This window comes from Phaethon lepturus, unplaced genomic scaffold, assembly GCF_000687285.1.
Source record: "Phaethon lepturus isolate BGI_N335 unplaced genomic scaffold, ASM68728v1 scaffold6713, whole genome shotgun sequence".
Lineage (NCBI taxonomy): Eukaryota > Metazoa > Chordata > Aves > Phaethontiformes > Phaethontidae > Phaethon > Phaethon lepturus.
The window spans coordinates 449-19876 of record NW_010531123.1 but is presented as its reverse complement, the minus strand read 5'-3'; the positions used below and the strand labels follow the sequence as shown (position 1 = coordinate 19876).

The following is a 19428-nucleotide window of genomic DNA, read 5'->3' as shown; positions in this document are numbered from 1 at the left end:
TGCATCTGCCCAGTTTAGCCTTCTGCTCCATCCCAGAGCAGGCTGTGTACTCCTTAAAGGTAACATACTGATGTAGGAGAGTGAGGTTCTATTTCTAGTTGATCATTACAATCCATAGTTTTTCTTTGGACTATTTGATTTGTAGAATTACGTCTTTCAATAAAGGTCACAATGCATGACAGTCACTTAAGTCCAACATGTACAAATACATGTCATCCCATCTTTTTTCAGGGATGCAAAAACTCCACCACCCCTACAGTTAAACAAACCTCTTCCTCATTAAACTTTCCCCAGCTAATGTCTGAGATGACGCATCAGCCTTTGGCTGCCAGGTGACCTGTGCTTCTGTCACAGCAGCCAAGGCACCACGTGAGAAACATCCTGTCCATCGAGAACCTTTAGCCTGAGTATTTCAGCAGACCATGGCCGTCTAGTGGCTTGAGACACTGCCTCTCAGAGATAACAAGCCAGGCAGAAAACCACTTTCTGAAGAAATTTATACCTTTTGATTTATACGCAAAACTTGCTGTTTGTTCAACAATTTCACTGCACCTATTTACCAGCAGTCAATTAATCTGTGCAACAGTGATTAAATAAAAAACAACTAAACATTTATTACTTGGTTTGCAACACTGGATATGAGGCATGGACAGCAAACACTAAGACTGCTAGAAATACTCCTTAGAACCTCCATACGAAAAAGGCAGATCTTCCTAGTTCAAATTTTCTAAAGTTAGGGGTTTATCCCTCTCATCTTCAGGCGACTTGCACTGGACAGTAACAAGTCAGTTTAGAAGTTATTTTAATGTCATTCTAAGTGCATAACAAACCCCCTTGGCAAGTGGCAAACAATTGCAGTGCTACCTGCCTGAGACCTGGTCTCTGACAGGCTTTATCAGCTGTTCAGCTGGCAAGCAGTGACTTGGCTGAAGTACCATGTCTGAGGAGAACAGACATTGCAAGCACCCAGAAAACTGTGCCTTCAAATAAGGGATTGTGCTGATTTGACTCCATCTGTTTAACGTACCAGTATAGTTGATTTATTGGGAAAATTCAGTGTAGGAGAGGACCAAACCTCCTAATCAAAGGAACCGTCTCTCTGACAGACTGACACTTTCACTCCTAACTATCTCAGGGAAATACTAACATTAAAAGCTTAAAGATAATTTTTTTAAAATCAAAGCCAGTATTAACTATTTGACTGTGATCACTTTAGTGGCTGTAATGAACTAAGCATCAAGTGTGAAAGCCATGAAACAGGAGAAGTGAGAATTGGCAGAAGGAAGAAACACAACAGGAAGACTGAAGGTGACAGAAAAAGGAAGCTTGGGGAAAAAGGGAGAAAAGAAGAAAGGAATGTGATAGGTAAAATGAAAAAGATTTTCTTGCTGAGACATGCCAGATGTGAACAACAACAAAAAGACACTTAAGGTATTACAGTCACTAGCAACAATCCTACAGTCATGCCCTTAAAGATTATGACTCCATCCAATATTCCCAATCCATGGCAAGCAAGAGATTCCTAGCATTTAAAACTAGTTCATAGGCCAGAATTAAAAAGCAGTCTAGTGTTCCCCTGCCTCAGCTGGCCTCTGACACCAGCATCCAGCCACTGCTGCTCATTTCTGGCATACATATGGTGGCAGATATCTAATGGATACCAATGGGGCAAAATTACCAACTGAGAAGGTCCCACTGATCAAGCCAAAAATTCCTAATTTTGCTCACCCTGCCATCACTTCCAAATGGAGCTGGCCAGAAACTGTCAGGAAGGCAGGTACATTGAAGAAATGGGTCTTTTCCGCAGATTCCCTTGCCTCATTTGACATCTGTAAGTCAAAAAATGAGCAAGAAGTCAGACTGTTGGTGTTTGAATAAAAAGTACGGCTCCCGGCTTATTTTCCCCTGTTTCTTGTACGAAATTCCATGGGATTCAACCCAAACACTGCTGAGATGGAATCCAACAGTGTCGTAAGTCATAAGACAATGCTCCCCATCTTTGCTCAGACTGCTAATGGGCTCTAAAACCTATTCAAACAAAACGCATTATGAAAAAACCCCACAAGATAAAGCATTCTTGGGGACTTCTCTGTCCAGGGGTCCAATGCAAATAATGTGTTTGTGTAGAGAAAAGTAATACTTTAAGTGGGAAACAACACAGTGCCCGCCTCCACTTCCAGTGACTTAAGGGGATATGGGTTGTAGGCATCACAACCACTTGCAGAACAAGTCTGTGAACTGTGGCACATCCCCCCAGTGTCATGTCGGCACAGGGGAAGGATATGCAGTTCTTTCAGATGTTTCTCAAAGTAACAGGGATTGTAAATTGGATCCCCAGCAATTAGTTATATCAGTTCAGCTGAGTGGGAAGTAACTTGTTAAGATGACACAGCTTCATGGAGTTTCACTGCTTGCCCAAAATTCTGCGGTCAGCACAGAGTTCGTACACAGCTAAAAATATGTGGCTCTTCGCTTCTCACCTCCTACCCTTGTATGTGGGTATGTCAGGAACTCTAAATTTTACTCAGAGAAAAGATTTGTGTAACTTTATGTGTTTAAACATCCATGAGCTGAATTAGGAATGACATTGCAGAAAGGAAAGAGGTAACAAAACGTAAAATAAAATGTCAGGAAGGACACATTCACCATTTTACAAGCAAATCTGAGAACAAGACTGTTAGAAACGCAGATTTTTCTCAAGTAGCCTCTGATTTTTTTTTTGGTAAAGTAACATGTATACAGGTAAGGGCTCTGTCTACCTAGGAGTTTGGGAGAAGGTGGAGAAATCACATCTCATGATTCTAGGAAACGCAGACATACAAAATGAAAACCCCTCTGGAACATCTGCTGAAGGTCATTTTGCCCAGCAACATGTGAAAGAAAGATGCCAGCCTATCAACCCAGTCTCCAAGCATAAGTATTGATTTTTCAGTCTTTCCTACCAAGATGAACAGTGAGGGAGAAGGGAAAAATCTCTGTAATTTGGAAATTCGAAGCTTTACACAGCATTGCCTTCAAAATTCAATTTCAAGTCTGATGAGAAAATGGAGTATTTTCCCTGTCAGGTGCACTGATTTTTAGCAAAGACTTTTAAAACTGACATTACTTCCTTTTCATGGACAAATGAATTTGTTAACATTGCAAAAAGACAAACAGTAATCAGAAAAAAAAAGTAATGCAATATGCTCTTAAGCCTTGTTATTCAGTCTTCAGAAAAACCAGAACTGAAATAACACGGAGTTGAAACATCACAGCTTACACATGATATAGGCACTGAAAAACAAACTACACTTCATTTCAGCTTTTGCATATTTTTTCAGGTCACCAGAGATTTTAAACCATAAAAAACTACAAGTAATGGAAAATTTAGCAAGTTCAGTTTTTCGTTATGAAAAACAGACTAAAAAAAGTCCCATTAAAGTGATTTTTTTTTTTTTTAATTTACAGGCAGAAAAGAAAAGTTAGAAGACCTCTGTGTCGAGCACTTTAAAAGTCATTTGAGGATAAGGACTATGCTTCACTATTTCCCTGGTGGCAAACCAAGCTGACCATAAACCAGCAACAAGTCCTCACGGCAAAGAAAATCAGCAGCCTCCTGGGCTGCGTTAGGCACTGCTGACTCACCGAGATCGCTGGGTGAACTGCTTGCTTCCACAGTGCAAGAGAGACATGGACATACTGGAGTGAGTCCAGCAAAGGGCCACTAAGATGCTTAATGGACTGGAGCATCTTTCAAATGAGGAGAGGCTGAGCAAGTTGGGACCGTTCAGCCTGGAGATGAGAAGGCTCAAGGCAGATCCTATCCATGTGTATAAAGACCTGATGGAATGGAATGAAGAAGAAACAACCAGACTCATCTCAGTGGTACTCACTGACAGGACAAGAGGCAATGGGCACAGATTTTAAAAAAAGACACGTGAAATTTCATCTGAAAACAAGAATAAACCTTTTTTTTTTTTTTTTTTTAAACCTGTGAGGGTGGTCAAACACTAGAACAGGTTATCTACAGAGGCTGTAAAGCCTCCATCTGCAGAGAAACTCAAAACTCAGCAGGACGGAGTCCTGGGCAACTTGCTCTAGTTGACCTTGTTTGAGCATGCTGAGATGGATTAGACAATCTCTAGAGATCACAATTCTGTGACTTTAACAGAAAAAACCCAACCATGAAGATAAATGAGATTTTTGTTTCAGCATTTTCTAGATTTCAATGTCATCCCTAAGCTCTGGAGGAATCAAAGGTTGGGGAGAAAGACAAAGAAACTTCGAATGTAATCTGAGGCTTATCTACATTCACTTCCATACAAACTTCCAAATGAATACTTTCTTCTGAGATAAGTTTGAAATACTCATTTTTCAAAGTGTAGTTCCTAGCAGTTATGCTAAGTGTTGATAGCTCAGCCAAGTATGCCACTGCCTCCAGCCACCCTACTCCCCAACTTGCTTTGTCACCTGGAGGTTGCTAGGCTGAGGCTTGTTTGCCAGCCTTTGATATTCTACAACCTGCCATTTTTCTCAATTGAGTCGGAAGGTGTTGCTTTTGTTCTCAAAAAGCTCTGCTACTCATCACAAAGATAAAACAGAGACTGCCAAAGACCTCAGATCACAAGGTAGTTTTATCTCTTCACAGCATCACACCAAAGAAAAGAGCAGGCTTGCCTTGTTCCACAGAGATCAATGAAAATATGACAATTTGTGGCTGTAACCCCAGGACTGCTTCCTTTGTTTCATAGGTTTTGCAGTTCTAAAAAAAACCAAAACACAACACCCAAGGATGCAGAAGCAGGCCCCTATTGTTTTCTTCAAATAAACCCAGAGTATTTGCTCAAAAACAATAAGGATATTAATAAACATACAAACATCCACATACCACAGCCTCAGAGCCATGGCCAGAATGCTAAAGAGAACAGCCACATACCGCTCCAGTTTCCCCTATGGCAAGCTTAGTTCAGCTACATTCCTTGTTCCACCAGTGAAAAATCCCACCTAATCCTGTAGGATGCAACATCTAAACAACGAGAAGGAGACAGACTGGAAGCAGGAAAAGAACAGAAGAAATCAGCCATGAAATCTCAACACTTCCCCCCAAATCCACAAACAGGATACAGCTGTCTCCAGGAGGGCTTCGTTTATTTATAATGACTTGTGTGTCCTTTTTCACTCTCCAAATCAGATGTAATCTCAGGGAGGCAAAGAGAAAATAGACACAACAGTAAGTGACTACAGGAAGAGTGTGAGAAAGTCTACAGCTCAACTGGACTTACAAAAACCTGCAGCCAGTCTGAGAAGCCACTGCGAGATCCTGAGATGCTTGTCTGCATTGCGAGCAGCTCCCAGATGGCTTCTGACAGAAGGTGAAGAGTGAACACAGCAATATATAGACAAAATTTTACTCTCCCATCACCATCCATTTGCCTCACCTCTCCACAGATGTCATCATCTCCCTCATTTTGAGACACAAAGCTTGATGAACGGGTGCTGTGTGCTGCAAAAGTCAATCCACTGGCCATGCAGGGAAAATTAAATGCTTCCTTCTTCCTTCAAAAGGGACCCCTTCAGCAAGGGGGGATCCTGTAATCATCAACTTCACATTTCACATGTACAATTATCGACTAACCCATTACAGGTGGTTCCTCCACTTTGCACATTCCAGCACAGGATGAGGCCAATGTTTTCAAGTGCCTGTGCCCCAGGTTTATGCTCAGCCTTTTAGATCAAGCTTCCTTGTTTATAATAAACAACAGTCACTACTAGAAGACAAATAATGAATAGTAGGTGATGCTATCCCTTCACTGCTGACAGCGAGATTGTTTTTTACATTCATGACTAGCAAAACAAAGCAACAACATTGTGGTGCTTTTATTTCAATTAGATGAACTCTTCTCCCACTTCCCAACCCCAAAATACCTACTTGATAGAAGACTGGGGGGACTAATGTGTTTACTTTCAAGTTCTTTCCATTCCCTAGTTGAAAATGACCCAAATTACAATGGGGAAAGAGGGAGGGGGAATCTGTATGAAACATCTTGGTGTCTCGGAGTAAATGTGCTATAAACATACTAGGATTTGACATCAACATCAAAGGCTTTTAATTCTCATTCTAAAGACGAGAACAACTGGATTTAGTACCTGTTTTGTTCTCCATCTCCTCAAATGTCTAATGATTTAATTTAAAATTATTCCCTTTGATGTCAGTCTCGTATTAACTTTTACTTGAGGCAATTAGCTTCAGGAGAGTATAAACCGTTTGATTCTGTCTTTCATTCTATGCAAGCCAAATGCATGAAAGAATCAGAGAGAGCTTGAAAAGCTCATAGAAATCACTGCTGCAGCTCTAGTCCAGGCCTACAACACCATGCTGCTGAAGCTTCACAGCACCACATCTTTAATCCGGACCTGCCCTCTGTGATGTCCCATTATAAACATGACTGGGTTTTCCTTTTTAGGCAACCACTGCAAAATTCATAACTTCCAAGGAGTTCTCCTTGCAATTCTAGTCCTAATTCTGATCATCTGGACTTGCATTGGGCAATAGCAGCTGGTTCTGCTGAGACAAACATCTCATAAATATGGACTGGAATTACAGGAAGAGATGAACCAGGTAGAAACGAGCAGAAACTGGGAGAGCCAGAAAAGGCAAGAGCAAGCCCTCCCTCAGCTCAGTTCCAGCTTACCCCGATCCTTGCTGAGCACCTCTCTGAAGTCCCCATCTCCCAGGGACTGGCTGCCTCCCAGACCATGATGCATCTCTGAAGCGGAAACACCTGACAGACACTAATACTGTTGCATTTAACTGTGATTCTCCCCAGCAGACCCCAGCCTTCCTTGGTGCTGACAATGTTATTTTTCGGCAGTACCAAAGGAACGGTAGGAGTAAGTTTCTGCATCTTCAGCAGCAGGCATGCATTTCTGGCTCCGCGGTAGGCACAGCCACGCACTTGCACCCTTCAGGGATCTACAAACTTTTACATTCAATCCTGTGAGCAGGTGGCAAAAAACCAAACACGATACCATCTCTGATCGCTGGATATATTTTAGATAAGAACAACATCTGGATGGTTCTTCAGGTTTACAGTTGTAAGTATCCTTTCAAATAATTGAACAGCCTGATCCAGACCCTCAGTTCAGTCAAACACCCAGATGCAATGAGCTATGTGTATGGGAAGAGACAAGCCTGATACAGAACACATATTACCTCTGCTGGAGCCAACAGGTAGAGTGCAGCACTACCTACACATAGAGCACCATCCCCAAGAAGGAATAAGGCCACAGGCAATACAAAACACATGTGAGATCTACTTTAAAGAGCTGTGAATGGCAATACAGCTGTTGCACTTTCTAACTCACTGCATGCTGAGTTCTTTTAAATGGCTGCAGCTGGACAGCAGGGAAAGTGACTGACCATGGCCTCTTCATACCAGCTGGAGTGTTTGGGCCAGAAAGCCTCTTCCAGAGCATAGAGGAGCCTGCACATTCCCTGCAGCAGCTGAGGACAGTCAAACAAGGAAACTTAGAGGGAGAAAAGTGAAAAAGACAGAGCAAGAGACCCAGAAAATGAGGAGCCTTCAACACTGCAGACAGAGTGGGTGGCTACTGAAAATAGCAGGGAACAGACATGCAGCCTGGTCACAAAGACAAAAGAAAGGCAGATTTCCTAGGAAGCAGCCCCAGGAGGGGACTTCATGAAGTTTCTTGCAACATACAAAGCTTCTAAGAATTTTAGACTTCAGAAGAAAAAAAGAAAAAAGCAAGGAAAGGATCTGCCCTGATGAGTTAAGACTGCTGGTACAGACGAATTATTTTCAGATTAAATTAAAATAAAATAAAAAGTGCTGTCTCACCCTGCTGATCTGCGTTCCCCCTATTTCAAGAATTACCTCATCCTATTTTGCATTCTACTAAAACCCAGCTTGCAATATTCAAGGCTCTTTTGGTGTTTTCAGTGCTTATTTTAAAGAAGACAGCACAAGCAAGAAGCTTCCCCCCTCCAGCATTCCACCAAAGGCAGACACTGTCAAAGGTGCAGAAATCCACAAGCTGGTGTTGCTGATGTTCTCCATGTGGCTTAGGGTCTGCCTGGCTGGCCTCACACTTCAGGCAGTTTCTCCTCAAACTTCTCCTCAAACCTATACTTTTCAGGTATAGAAAGTCTCAAACACAAAAGATTTCTCTGGAGTTCTTATCTGGTGACTTACTTTTCAAAATCTCCTCTGCTTACCGCCCTCTTGTCATTTTGACAGTACTTCATCTTAAAAATATTTACCTGAACTGATTTGCTTAGCAGAGAGGAAAGGGATTCCTCTCCATCCCAAGTCCTAATATGAGAACATCCCAACCAAAGCTACACACACACACTAATCAGTATGCCCAAACCAAAAAAAAAAAGATAATGAGGAAGCTGAACATATAAACAAACAAAAACCCTACAGGATTAAGAGATCTAGGAATCAAAGATCATGTGTCTTCAAAAAGCATTTGCCTTTTAACTTGAGATACTTTCTTCCCCATCTCTTCAAGTCTCATGTAAAAACCAGATTCCTACTATCTTCACTTTCCACCATTTCCAAAGAATGCGTGGGCCTGAGCAGCCACTAGACATTAGTCAGAGGATTAAAATTATGCCAGTCAGGAGAAGACAGCTATTAAAAGGCAATGGTTCATAGTGGATGCAAAAGCAGCCTCTACCTGGGCCCTAAAGGCTACTCAACCGAAGTTTTCAACTTATTTCACTTACAGCAGTACAGCTAAACAGGCGAGACTATCAGGTACAGGATTTAAACATTTTAAAAATTAATGATGGTTAGTAGTGGTTTAAAGCTGTGTCAGGGGAGGTTTAGACTGGACATTTGGAAGCATATCTTTACCAAGAGGGTGGTCAAACACTGGAACAGGCTTCCTAGAGAGGTGGTCGATGCCCCAAGCCTGTCGGTGTTTAAGATGCATTTGGACAATGCCATTAATAACACGCTTTAACTTTTGCTAAGCCCTGAACTGGTCAGGCAGTTGGACTAGATGATCTTTGTAGGTCCCTTCCAACTGAAACAGTCTATTCTATTCTAAACTGAAGAATCTAATTTGCAGGTTGCTTTCACTGATTCCCACCTCCATAATTCTTGGCTACTGCTCAAACATAAAAAGCAACAGGAATTTATTTTCTCCCTTGGCCTGTGCAAGCAGTGAGATAAGGGCTAGTTTAAAAGTGACTGAATACAGCAGACGAGGAACATGTTGATGGTTGGTTTGATCAAAAGCATATACAGATTCTGAGCTTTGCTGCAAATACCACACCCTTATTTTTATGTCTGACACCCTTATGTCACCCTTACTTTTATGTCTGACAGCCTCACATGCATGGCCCAAGGAAGGCTTAATCTTCCCCAGATTTCCACTGTCAAGAAACAATGTCACTGATCCAGTGGAGTGGTCACACAGGGAAAGCAAGTGGTCTTGGATCTCTGCTAGCCAAGATCAATTCTGCACAGAGCTTCACTTAGAAACAAAACCAAGTACTAAACGAGGCCAGGCAATGAAGTGGTCCTCAAAGAAGGAAACAGGAAATCTGGGGGAACTTCCCAGCAGCAAATGGGTTTCTGAAGCCTCTTCTTGGTGGCACAGGCCATTTAATGTGATCTGACTTGGCACTTACGCCACACCTTTCAAGCACAGCTGTCACTAAATTTCTCCCAGACAGGTATTATTTACACCTAAGCAATCACACTGGAGAGAGAGCAAGAGATTTGCCTTGAACTATGCATTTAGTTAAGATCCAGTTTATCCAAGTTTCAGACTCACGGTTTGGCACGTCAATCAACATTTTTGCATCAGTGCTTCTGTTACTACCTACGCTGCAGTCCTGCATTCTTTACAGCTTTCAAGTGGATACAATTTGTACCAAAGACGTAATAAGCTGTACAGCTGCAAACTGTGTAATGTTCTCATCATTAAGTGTCACTTGTTTTCACATCTTAATTTGCATGCAACAGCCTGGAATGAACCTTTGGTAGCATTAAGGGATCTCAATTAAACAGGAACAATTTAGTTTAGCTAATCAACTCTATTGTCCCAGCAAGCAAAAAGCTGAGCCACATGTACTGGTCTGGAAGGGAATCACTAGTAGCACAGGTTAGATCCCAAGATCCTGAAGAACCAGTACATGGAGACTTTTTGTCACGAGGCTGTGCAGAGAGTGGAAGACATGATCCCACAGCAAGCAACTGCTACCTCAACAATTTTTCTTTTGCTTACAAATGATTCACCAGCAAGGCTGGAGCCAATAAGCGTAAGTGGCAATGGATCTAATTGTTTGAGACAGAAGAGTGAATTTCAAATATAGGAGTATAAAAAAGGCAGATGGAATTTCTTATGATTCATGGATGTGGGGGATAGGAATGATGAGAAATCTGTGGGGAAGATCTTAGTGGACATACCTGCATTTAAGTTTCATAGGAAGTTTTGACCCAAGACGTGAAGTACTTATATAATGATAGGTTGTGGCAGTAATTTGCTGGCTGGATGGGGAGACTTAGAAACGTTGGAGGAGAATTTTGACATAAAACAGGAGTAGCTTGTAGGGAGGAATATATGCACAAGTGAAAAGCAGTTTTAGGTATTGCTGACTTTCTTTTAAGGAGTTATCTCACAGTGAATTAAATTCTTAATTTCAAAGCCAAGAAATATTTGGGTATAGTAGGCTGTCCTGAATGTCCCATCCCTTCTCTTGGGCTTTCATGATCACATCTTTCTGTTTACCAAGATGTTCCACCTCTGTCTGTTGTTCTTTGTAAACTTTTCCACAGCACTGGGGATAGAAAACCCTCATCAGTACAAAAGGTGCTGATTAATGCACAAAAGAGCAATTAAAAAAAAAGTAATGCATCTGTTTAACTCTGCCTAAATTATTAGCTGAAGCAAAGGACTGCTATATTAAAAAAATAATCACAGAAGTACATAAAGGAAAGGTTTTATAAAGACAAACATTTCCTCTAGCTTCAATGACTCCAGAATTACTCTGCAAGCAAAAATCAAAACAAACTTTACGCAACCCAACTTACCTCAATTTGAAAGAGTTCCCCAGCACCTTCACAGTCATTTGATGTAATTATGGGGGTATGAATATGCACGTAGCCATTATCCTGGAACAGACAGAACACTGAAGTTAACTAGTTAAAGATATCAAATGTCAACTTCAATGGTGACATCAACCAGCACACATCATAACTCAGCTATTAGCCCCCAACCAGGACAGCATATGTACTCTTTTAGGCAACTTCTGCCTTACATGGACAAAGACAGAGGACTAACTAAATGCTAGCATGACTTACAAATCAATGTTTACTACTTGTGCTTTTTCCTCCACGTTTCATACAGAAATGAGATTTATGCCATTACTATGGGTTTTTGCAACTGCCCATCTCCACACAATTCCTCCTTCTTATCACTTCCTCCAGTATTTTTTATACTTTTGGGGCAGTTTCAATCAAATTCACCCCTACAGCCTCAACACTTCAGTTTCTTCCAGCTTTTTGGAAGCTGGTGGTTGCGCAGAGGTGTTCTCCCCTAAGAGCGTGTTAGATGACAGAAATCACATGCTGCATGGGAGAGATGCTTTAGAAACACCCAACCACTATGAAAATGTCAGTGCCACCTCACATCTTCTGAGATATCGAAGTCAAACTGATTTTTTAAGACAGGGTATGCCCTGTCTTGGTCATATTCTAGGTACCTGGAAAATTACCCACTCATGTAATAGTTCACAGATCCAGCAGAGGCCTCTGAAACCAGGAAGGCTGTGTGAAGAAAGAGCCCTTATAGTCTCAGTTTCTCTGCAGTGCAGTCATAGGCTTTTAAACCAGCAGCAACCCAATTTTTAGTGTATGGGTACATCAAGCAGACCTCAGACAACCACATACAGCATGTTAAAGGCAAAACCAGGAATGGAACCCAATTGTCAGCTTCCCAACTTAGTCTCACTACAGAAATCACTGGTGGAGCACAAAGATCACACCTATGCATGTCAAGGCAAACAAGAACCTGAAACTAGCTGATTTCAGCTGTGAACAAAGGATTTTTCTTCTCATGCATCACTGTAACGTCTAGCACAAAGGGAAGCCCTTTAAAATCAGGGTGTGTCAGCATTACCATGATACAGGTAATGATGTAGCATAACCCATTGTCTGTTTACACAAAATACTAATTAAAAAAAAAGAAAAAAAGCAAACGCTTCTAAAAGCTTAGTTACATAGCTTTTACCAGAATAACACAAATTGACCATTCACATGACAGGTCCTGGTCCTTATCACCAGCTAGGTAATAGGCTAAGAAGATAGAAGCAGTATTTACTGCCCATCCTGAGAATCAAACTAAAATTAATTTGGACCAAAGAGTTTGTACGGATATGCAACGCATTTTGTGGAAGTACCATAACACAACCAAGAGGGAGCAAAGTCCCTGCAGTTCGCTCTAGGCTACCTTGGTTACGGGCGCAAAGACCTTGGTTTGCTGAGTGCCTGGCAGGAGCTACTCACCGAGATCCAGGCACTACACAGAAAGAAGTTTGAGCCAGAACTACTTGCTTTGCCTTGGGAGGGCAGTTTCAGCCTACCAATACAAAATGCAGGTGCGGGCCATAATCTCATGCATATTCCAGAGACCTGCTGATCACGTGGCCTGCCAGGCCTACATGAGGTGTTGGAAAAATTGCCTAAATTACAGCAACTGCTACCACTGTATGAGGAAGGAAGCACATTTCACACAGAAAAACCCTTTACATGCTTTGGAAAGGAAAGTGAACTGCACAGGTCTGAAAGATGAGAATCCCACAAAAACCTCTTGCATAGTTCCCCTTACAGAAGCTCCTAAAATACTTCAAGTTGCATTACTGGCTCTGACAAACCTGGAAGTTAATGTGCAAAGCGGAGGTTGCCATTCACATTCCAACTATTTTACTGTGCCTAGGAACAATGTCCCTATCCCACATGGACCACAATACTCAGGAGAAGATTTAAAGATGTCATTTTAGCCTTCAACATCCAAACCAAAGGCATTTGGCATTAGTCATTCACTGCTGGAAATGAATAGGTTAAAGAAAAGTTTTTAAAGATACAGAGTTTAGATAATTGTGAGGGTGTAATCAAAAAACTCGACTTGTTTTCTTTCACCATTAAAGTCTTTACAGCTTTGCACAGTGAAAATGCTCTGATTATACTTTCTAGTTATCGTATGTTCTGATATTGTCAAGTTGGAAACTCTTGGGATGATGTAGGTGGCAATTTAAAAAGACTGTTTTTCTTCCATCAGAATTGGAACAAATCACAGATGTTCCTGGTGTTAGGAGAGTCATGACACAAGCATTCACAAATATCAGGTCTGGGACCAAATCTTCCTTATTCCTTTAAAAATAACTTTAGTGTAGCTGCTGCTACTAAATTAATGATACTTTATATTTGTTAATACTGCTCAGCTCTTGAGCATTTTGGTCAGGAAGATATGGCAGAGTCTGAGTTGAAGTTAATTTGGAGGAGTAAAGCCTTTGTCAGAAAAAAATGCCTTTTTGTATCTCAGCCGGCTTCCTTGTGCAAGTTTGAAATCACAAATGGTTGCAGGCCATGCCATCTAGTGGCAGTTGGGTTCTGTCTCACAAGCTGGCACAATGCTGACACTACCAGCAGCTTTAGGATTATAGAACGGTTTGAGGTAGAAGGGACCTTTCAAGGCCATCTAGTCCAAGCCCCCTGCCATGAGCAGGACATCTTCAACTAGAGCAGGTTGCTCAGAGCCCCGTCCCAACTTGACCTGGAATGGTTCCAGGGATGGGGCATCTACCACCTCTCCGGGCAACCCGGGCCAGGGTTTCAACACCCTCATTGTCAAAAATTTCTGCCTTAGATCTAATCAGAATCTATCCTCTTTTAGTTTAAACCATTACGCCTTGTCCTGTCGCTACAGGCCCTGCTAAAAAGTCTGTCCCCATGTTTCTTATCAGCCTCCTTTAAGCCCTAGCAGGCTGTAAGAAGGTGTCCCTGGAGCCTTCTCATTTCCAGGCTGAGCAACCCCAACTTTCACAGTCTGTCCTCATAGCAGAGGCGTTCCAGCCCTCTGATGATTTTTGTGTCCCTCCTCTGATCTGTTCTTTGGGCCATACTAATTACTACATATGAACTTTGTAATCAAAATGGTCTGAATATAATTCTACTCTAAAGCCAGTTTATCTAAACTACAACACGTTTATTTCAATGAACCGCTTTAAAAGAAAGGACTCAGGTGGGCTAGAGAACTTGCTACCTTTCCTCATCTACTCACACAAAGAATTGCACAGTCTTTATATGGCATCTGGGATCAGGGTTAATTTACTGCCCCCGCCACCTGCACAAAGCCCATCCACAGCTTAAAGGTGACACATTCATAAGATGCAGGTGCCTCCCATCCATCAGTTTGAAATGCATCAAAACAGGAGTCTCCTAATCTCAGCTAACAGCATCCACACAGACTTGTAATGCGGTAATAGAAAGGTAAGAACTGAGAAGAATAACATGAAGCTCTGACTCAGCTTTGCCGGTAGCCTTCCTGCAACATGGACTTTTCCATGTGGGAGGAGGCTTCTGTCCAAGGACCGTAAGGTCACTACTGAGCGTGGGTTAGACAACTCCATATTACGTTGTGTTCCACAGACCACACGCACTCGCAGGCAATTATACTGCAACTTAGTGAAAGGGCTAAAACAACTAACAGGAAATGGGTGGAAAGATGCTAACAAGACCACAGATGTGCTAGCCTGATCATAAGCAACAGCCTGGCCAAGGCCTCAGTTGGCTCAGGCTGGGAAAGAAAACCACCGCGTCCAAAATCCACACCCTGCAGTCAATGCATCATGCTCCCTCCCTCCTAACGTGCTCCTGTGAAGCCAAACCGGGGCAGTGTTTTACACACAAGGCTCAGTACAAAAGGGACTACCTGAAAGAATGAGTGGATGGCTGCAGTGGCTTCACTGCGGATTCTCAAGAGGGAGCCGATCGTGTTGTTTCTGCATCGGAGGTGAGGGAATTGTCGGACATACTCCAGTGGGTGCCTCCTCTTCATTTTCAGGGGGAATGACTAAAAACAAGGAAATAAAAAGAAGAGGATGAGAACTTGGAGTCAATATAGTTTTATTGCTATTTGTGGACTACCATCCCTGCCTACTAAAACTCAGTTGTCATTACAGAGCGGAGAACTAGATGATTTTGCCTACCTTTTCTAGCTATTTTGTGGATTTTATAATGCTGACGGTAGAGCAAGAGCCATGAACACGAGAGAAGATAATAGCGCTCTGAAATGCTCCACCTTTCAGATGTTGAGCCCCCTTGAAAGCCAGCTATTCATCTCACTGCTGCAACAGTGAGCTGGTTCCAAATGTGCCTAGGGCAGCTACGGTTCTGCACGATCTGGAGTGTTTTGCCAGTCCCACTGCTTCTCCAATTCATACCCCAGCCAAATTTAACCAGGTAATCCACCTGGCATAAGTAACTGCTTCAGGGTGGGACAAATGCACGTTCCTGGTTGCCAGCATGTGCACCAGTTTCCATGTAGAAACAGCTCTGCCCCTGAAGAGAGCATCCATGGTGATCCCACGTTTCTCCTTTGACAAATCAAAGTCTGCAGGACCACTCAGACTTAAAGAACATTCAGTTTGAAGCATGCTTTGCTGGATACTTGGACCTTTTGAAATTAATTTCCAAAGCAGTCCTACCAGTTGGACTCCTGTTGCAGTGACATACCCAAGCATCACAAGGTCCCACCACACGGATGGTTTCAGCTTTCAGCTCCATGTTTTGCATCCTATGAGGACTTTTGACCAGTTTTCCTTGCACTTCCACTGCGCTTCCAAAAGTGAGGTCTCTAAGAAACCAAGAAAAAACAACAGCTTAACTAGGCACTGATCCAAAGTCAACTACATTCGGAAGAGATTTCTGTTAATTTAGCTGGACTGCTTGTCCTGGTTTCAGAGATCACAGAAGATACTGTAGCCATAGGGCTTAATTGATAAAATGAAAAATTAAGTGCATTATTGGGAATGTGAATAGATCCACAAAGCTATAGAAGAATTTAGGACAAGACAGGAATGTTGGATGAGTTGAAAAGAGACAGGCTTTCATTAGAAGGGGCTATTGGCATGGACAAACCAGCCTTATAGGAAAAAAAAAAAAAAAAAGTTACGTGCAGGGGGTTCCTGGATCATCCTGAAACGCCCAAACCTAGCCCAAAGAACAATCAAGACTAACAAATAAAATGAAGCTGTAAAACAAGCACATTATTTTATTATAATAGAACAGGCACGCCTATCTAGGGTGTACACCTCCTGAGCCAGCCCTCAAGTTGTTATAGGAAGAGCAAGAGCGCTCTCCAAAAACCCAGGGGACAGTTATCCCTGGCCACCTTGTGTGATTTCCAAGCAAGTCCAACAGTAGCCCAGAATGCCCATGCTGCTATAGCTATTAAGAAAATTAGGTCCAACTTAATCTCACAGGACAAGCAACTGAACCACAAGGCCTCAGCTAAGCAGAGACAGGGTAGTCAGACACTCTCCATCCTAAAAACACATCCAGAAACCCCAGACTACAGCAGTGTCTTTCCTGTGGTCAGGCACCAGCTGCTGGAGGCTCCTCCAGCAGTTTGGTGAGCCACTGGGAAAGGAGGCCCGGGCAGACCCCTCCAAGCATTGATCAATACAGATATTTCTCCAGGTATCTCCAATTGACCAACCTATTTTCCAGGCTAGGATCAGCAACCACCTGGAGGTTTTCCAGAGAACTCCCATCATTTATATGCAGGAACAAAACTTCCTTCTGGGATCGGACAGAGCGGACCCAGCCCTAGAGTAAAAGAAAAAGAGGTTTGTTATTTCTTGGCATAGACTCTGCATAGTCATGCTCTTCTTCTAGAGCTGAGCTGGACATACTACTTCAGGCCTACTTCAACTGCTTATTGAAATCAAAGGAAGTATTTCTTTAGGGCCAAGAAAAATAAAAAATAATAAAAAAGTCAGTGTCAGTTTTTCTATTGACTTCAAAGAAAAGAGGAACAAATCCTTTGGCAGAGACATCAACTCTTCTCCTGAATACAGCAGGGATAAGTAAGATCTACCTGCATCTCTGGGGAGCTTAGAATATGGAAAGCAGCAAAGCCCTCTGAAGATGAAAGATGTTTTAGCAAAGTAGATAATCTTATTAGTGAGGTCCCTTCAAAACACTTCTTACTGCAACAGAAGAGACCAGTAATGCAATTGTTTATAACAACACACTCAAGGCTGTTCTGATGATTTTTAGTACCAATTTTTGTTGCTGTATCACCTGTAGGAACGTTCCAACCAAAATTTGTTCACTAGTTGTTTAAATGCTGTAGGCGATTGGACTGCTAAAACAATGATGTTGCAGCCAATAGATTCAGGTGAAATATTACATATTCATGTCAGACAAAAATAAAAATTAATGCCCTGACAATTTTGGATGTTTCTCCTTGCACCTCAAAACCAAGACTGCTACACAGTCCCCATGAAAAAAACAAAACAAAACCACACATTAAGAAAAAAAATCTAGAAGCATTCTTGTCCAGTTTGACTAAAAGAATTAGAGCAGTAACACAGCAGTTTTTTGTAGCTGCAAAACAGTAGAAATGACCACATGCATGTCAGGTTAGTGTCTTGAGTTTTTCAATAAGGAGTAAATTTTAATTTCTTTTTAAGGGAAATGTTAAGTCAGTACCAAGGCACCAAGCATCCAAAATACAACTCCCTTAGTTGCTCAGAGTTGAGACAAAGCTGCCCTTAAAAGCAAAACTATCTGTGTGAGAGCTTCCAGCTCATCTTATAATAATACTGCAGAGAACAAGTGCAAACAGTGCTGATTAAACAACCAAACCGCCTCTTTTCCCATCAGTTTTGTCTTTTGCTTAACTGTAAGTGTCCAAGTAGTTCCAATGACTTCAAACTGCACAAGTGCTTTGGGGATTTTATACCAGACAAACCAATGTGAACCCATCTATTTCCGTTGTCTAGACTGAACAAATTTCAAGAATTAAGCACTACCAAAAATAAAGCATTCTTAAAATTACAACATGACTAGTAACACAGACAAGGCATTACACAGGCTTGTGTAACAACAGGGAGAGGACAACTGCATACAAGAACTATGGAAGATTTTGAAGTCACAAACGTAATGAAACTTCAGCTTTTGCTCCAGTCTCACAATGTCAGGCAAGTGTTTACCTAAACGTACTCTGCAGGGTGTTCCACCCAAGGCAATAACTAATGCAGGAAACAAGAGTCTAAAACTAGGGTCTGATCATTTGGGCATCCTCATATTCTTATGGCTAAAGCAACAGGTGTTTAAAAGGTATTTCACACAATAACATGCCTGAAGCTGTTGTGCTTATCTTCTGTATTCCAGTAATCCCCAAAACATGTCATATATGTTATACCTGATGCACAATGTTTAATGTATAATGGCAAATGTTTTTCTTGGTCTGTTACCTCCTTAATGAAACACACAAAACCCCTGAATAAAAAAAAACATTCTCAAGGCTGTTCTGGGATCTGTTAAATAAGGAGATGAGTCTTGCATCCTTCAATAGGAAATAAAACCATACCCACAGGCTTGTATTGGAGCAGCAGCGGCTGTGGCAGCTGTTTTGACCACTTCACACCATACCAGAAGCAGTATGTAGTGACGATCCCACCTCAGACCGGACTGCACACTCCAACAACCTGGCCATAATAAGATCAGTATTAAGCCAGACCACTTGCCCAATCCAGTTCAATAAAAAAAAAAATTTTCACCAGCACAAGGGAAGAGCAACAAAGCAAGGACCTGGGGCAAAAAAAAGAGCTGGTATTGCCAATTTTAGCACCAGTTTATTCCAGCTGGCATTATTCATAAAACTACAGTTGAAAAGCACCTATGGTGGATCAGCTTCTTTCTACCCTATTAGGCTTCACCTATGTGTGTGCAGGAATACCAGCATGCTACAAACCATTTTTTGTGTCAACAGAATCATAGGATGGTTTGGGTTGGAAGAGACCTTTAAAGGTCATCTAGCCCAAACCCTCTGCCATGGGCAGGGACATCTTCATCAGGTTGCTCAAAGCCCCTTCCAACCCAAACCTGAACACTTCCAGGGATGGGGCATCCATAATTTCTCTGGGCAACCTCTGCCAGTGTCTTACCACCCTCATTGTAAAGAATTTCCTCCTTATAAATCTAAACCTATCTTCTTTCTGTTTAGCTTAAAACTGCTACCAAGAATCCCAGTCCTTCACAGATTCATCCAGAAATACTGAGAAGTGCACAGTTCTAGCCAAGGGCCTTGCACTAAAACAGGGACTGTGCGTCTGCAACCACTCCGCTGTCAGTCGGGAACACCAGAAAACAGGGTCACACACAACCCTGTGCTGAGGAAAGG

General features: G+C 42.0%; 1 protein-coding gene across 1 annotated transcript in view; it reads right to left on the bottom strand.

Annotated features, from left to right (window-relative positions):
• Positions 1 to 1728: 1728 nt before the first annotated feature.
• Positions 1729 to 19428, bottom strand: part of LOC104618761 (probable asparagine--tRNA ligase, mitochondrial) — a gene marked incomplete at both ends in the record, with an annotated part of 18143 nt that continues 443 nt past the window's right edge. Inside the window, 5 exons of the mRNA XM_010284441.1 lie at positions 1729 to 1829; positions 11049 to 11129; positions 14947 to 15087; positions 15750 to 15870; positions 16735 to 16844. Of these exons, the coding sequence (XP_010282743.1) occupies positions 1729 to 1829; positions 11049 to 11129; positions 14947 to 15087; positions 15750 to 15870; positions 16735 to 16844 (554 nt within the window). The remainder of the gene's footprint in view (positions 1830 to 11048; positions 11130 to 14946; positions 15088 to 15749; positions 15871 to 16734; positions 16845 to 19428) is intronic.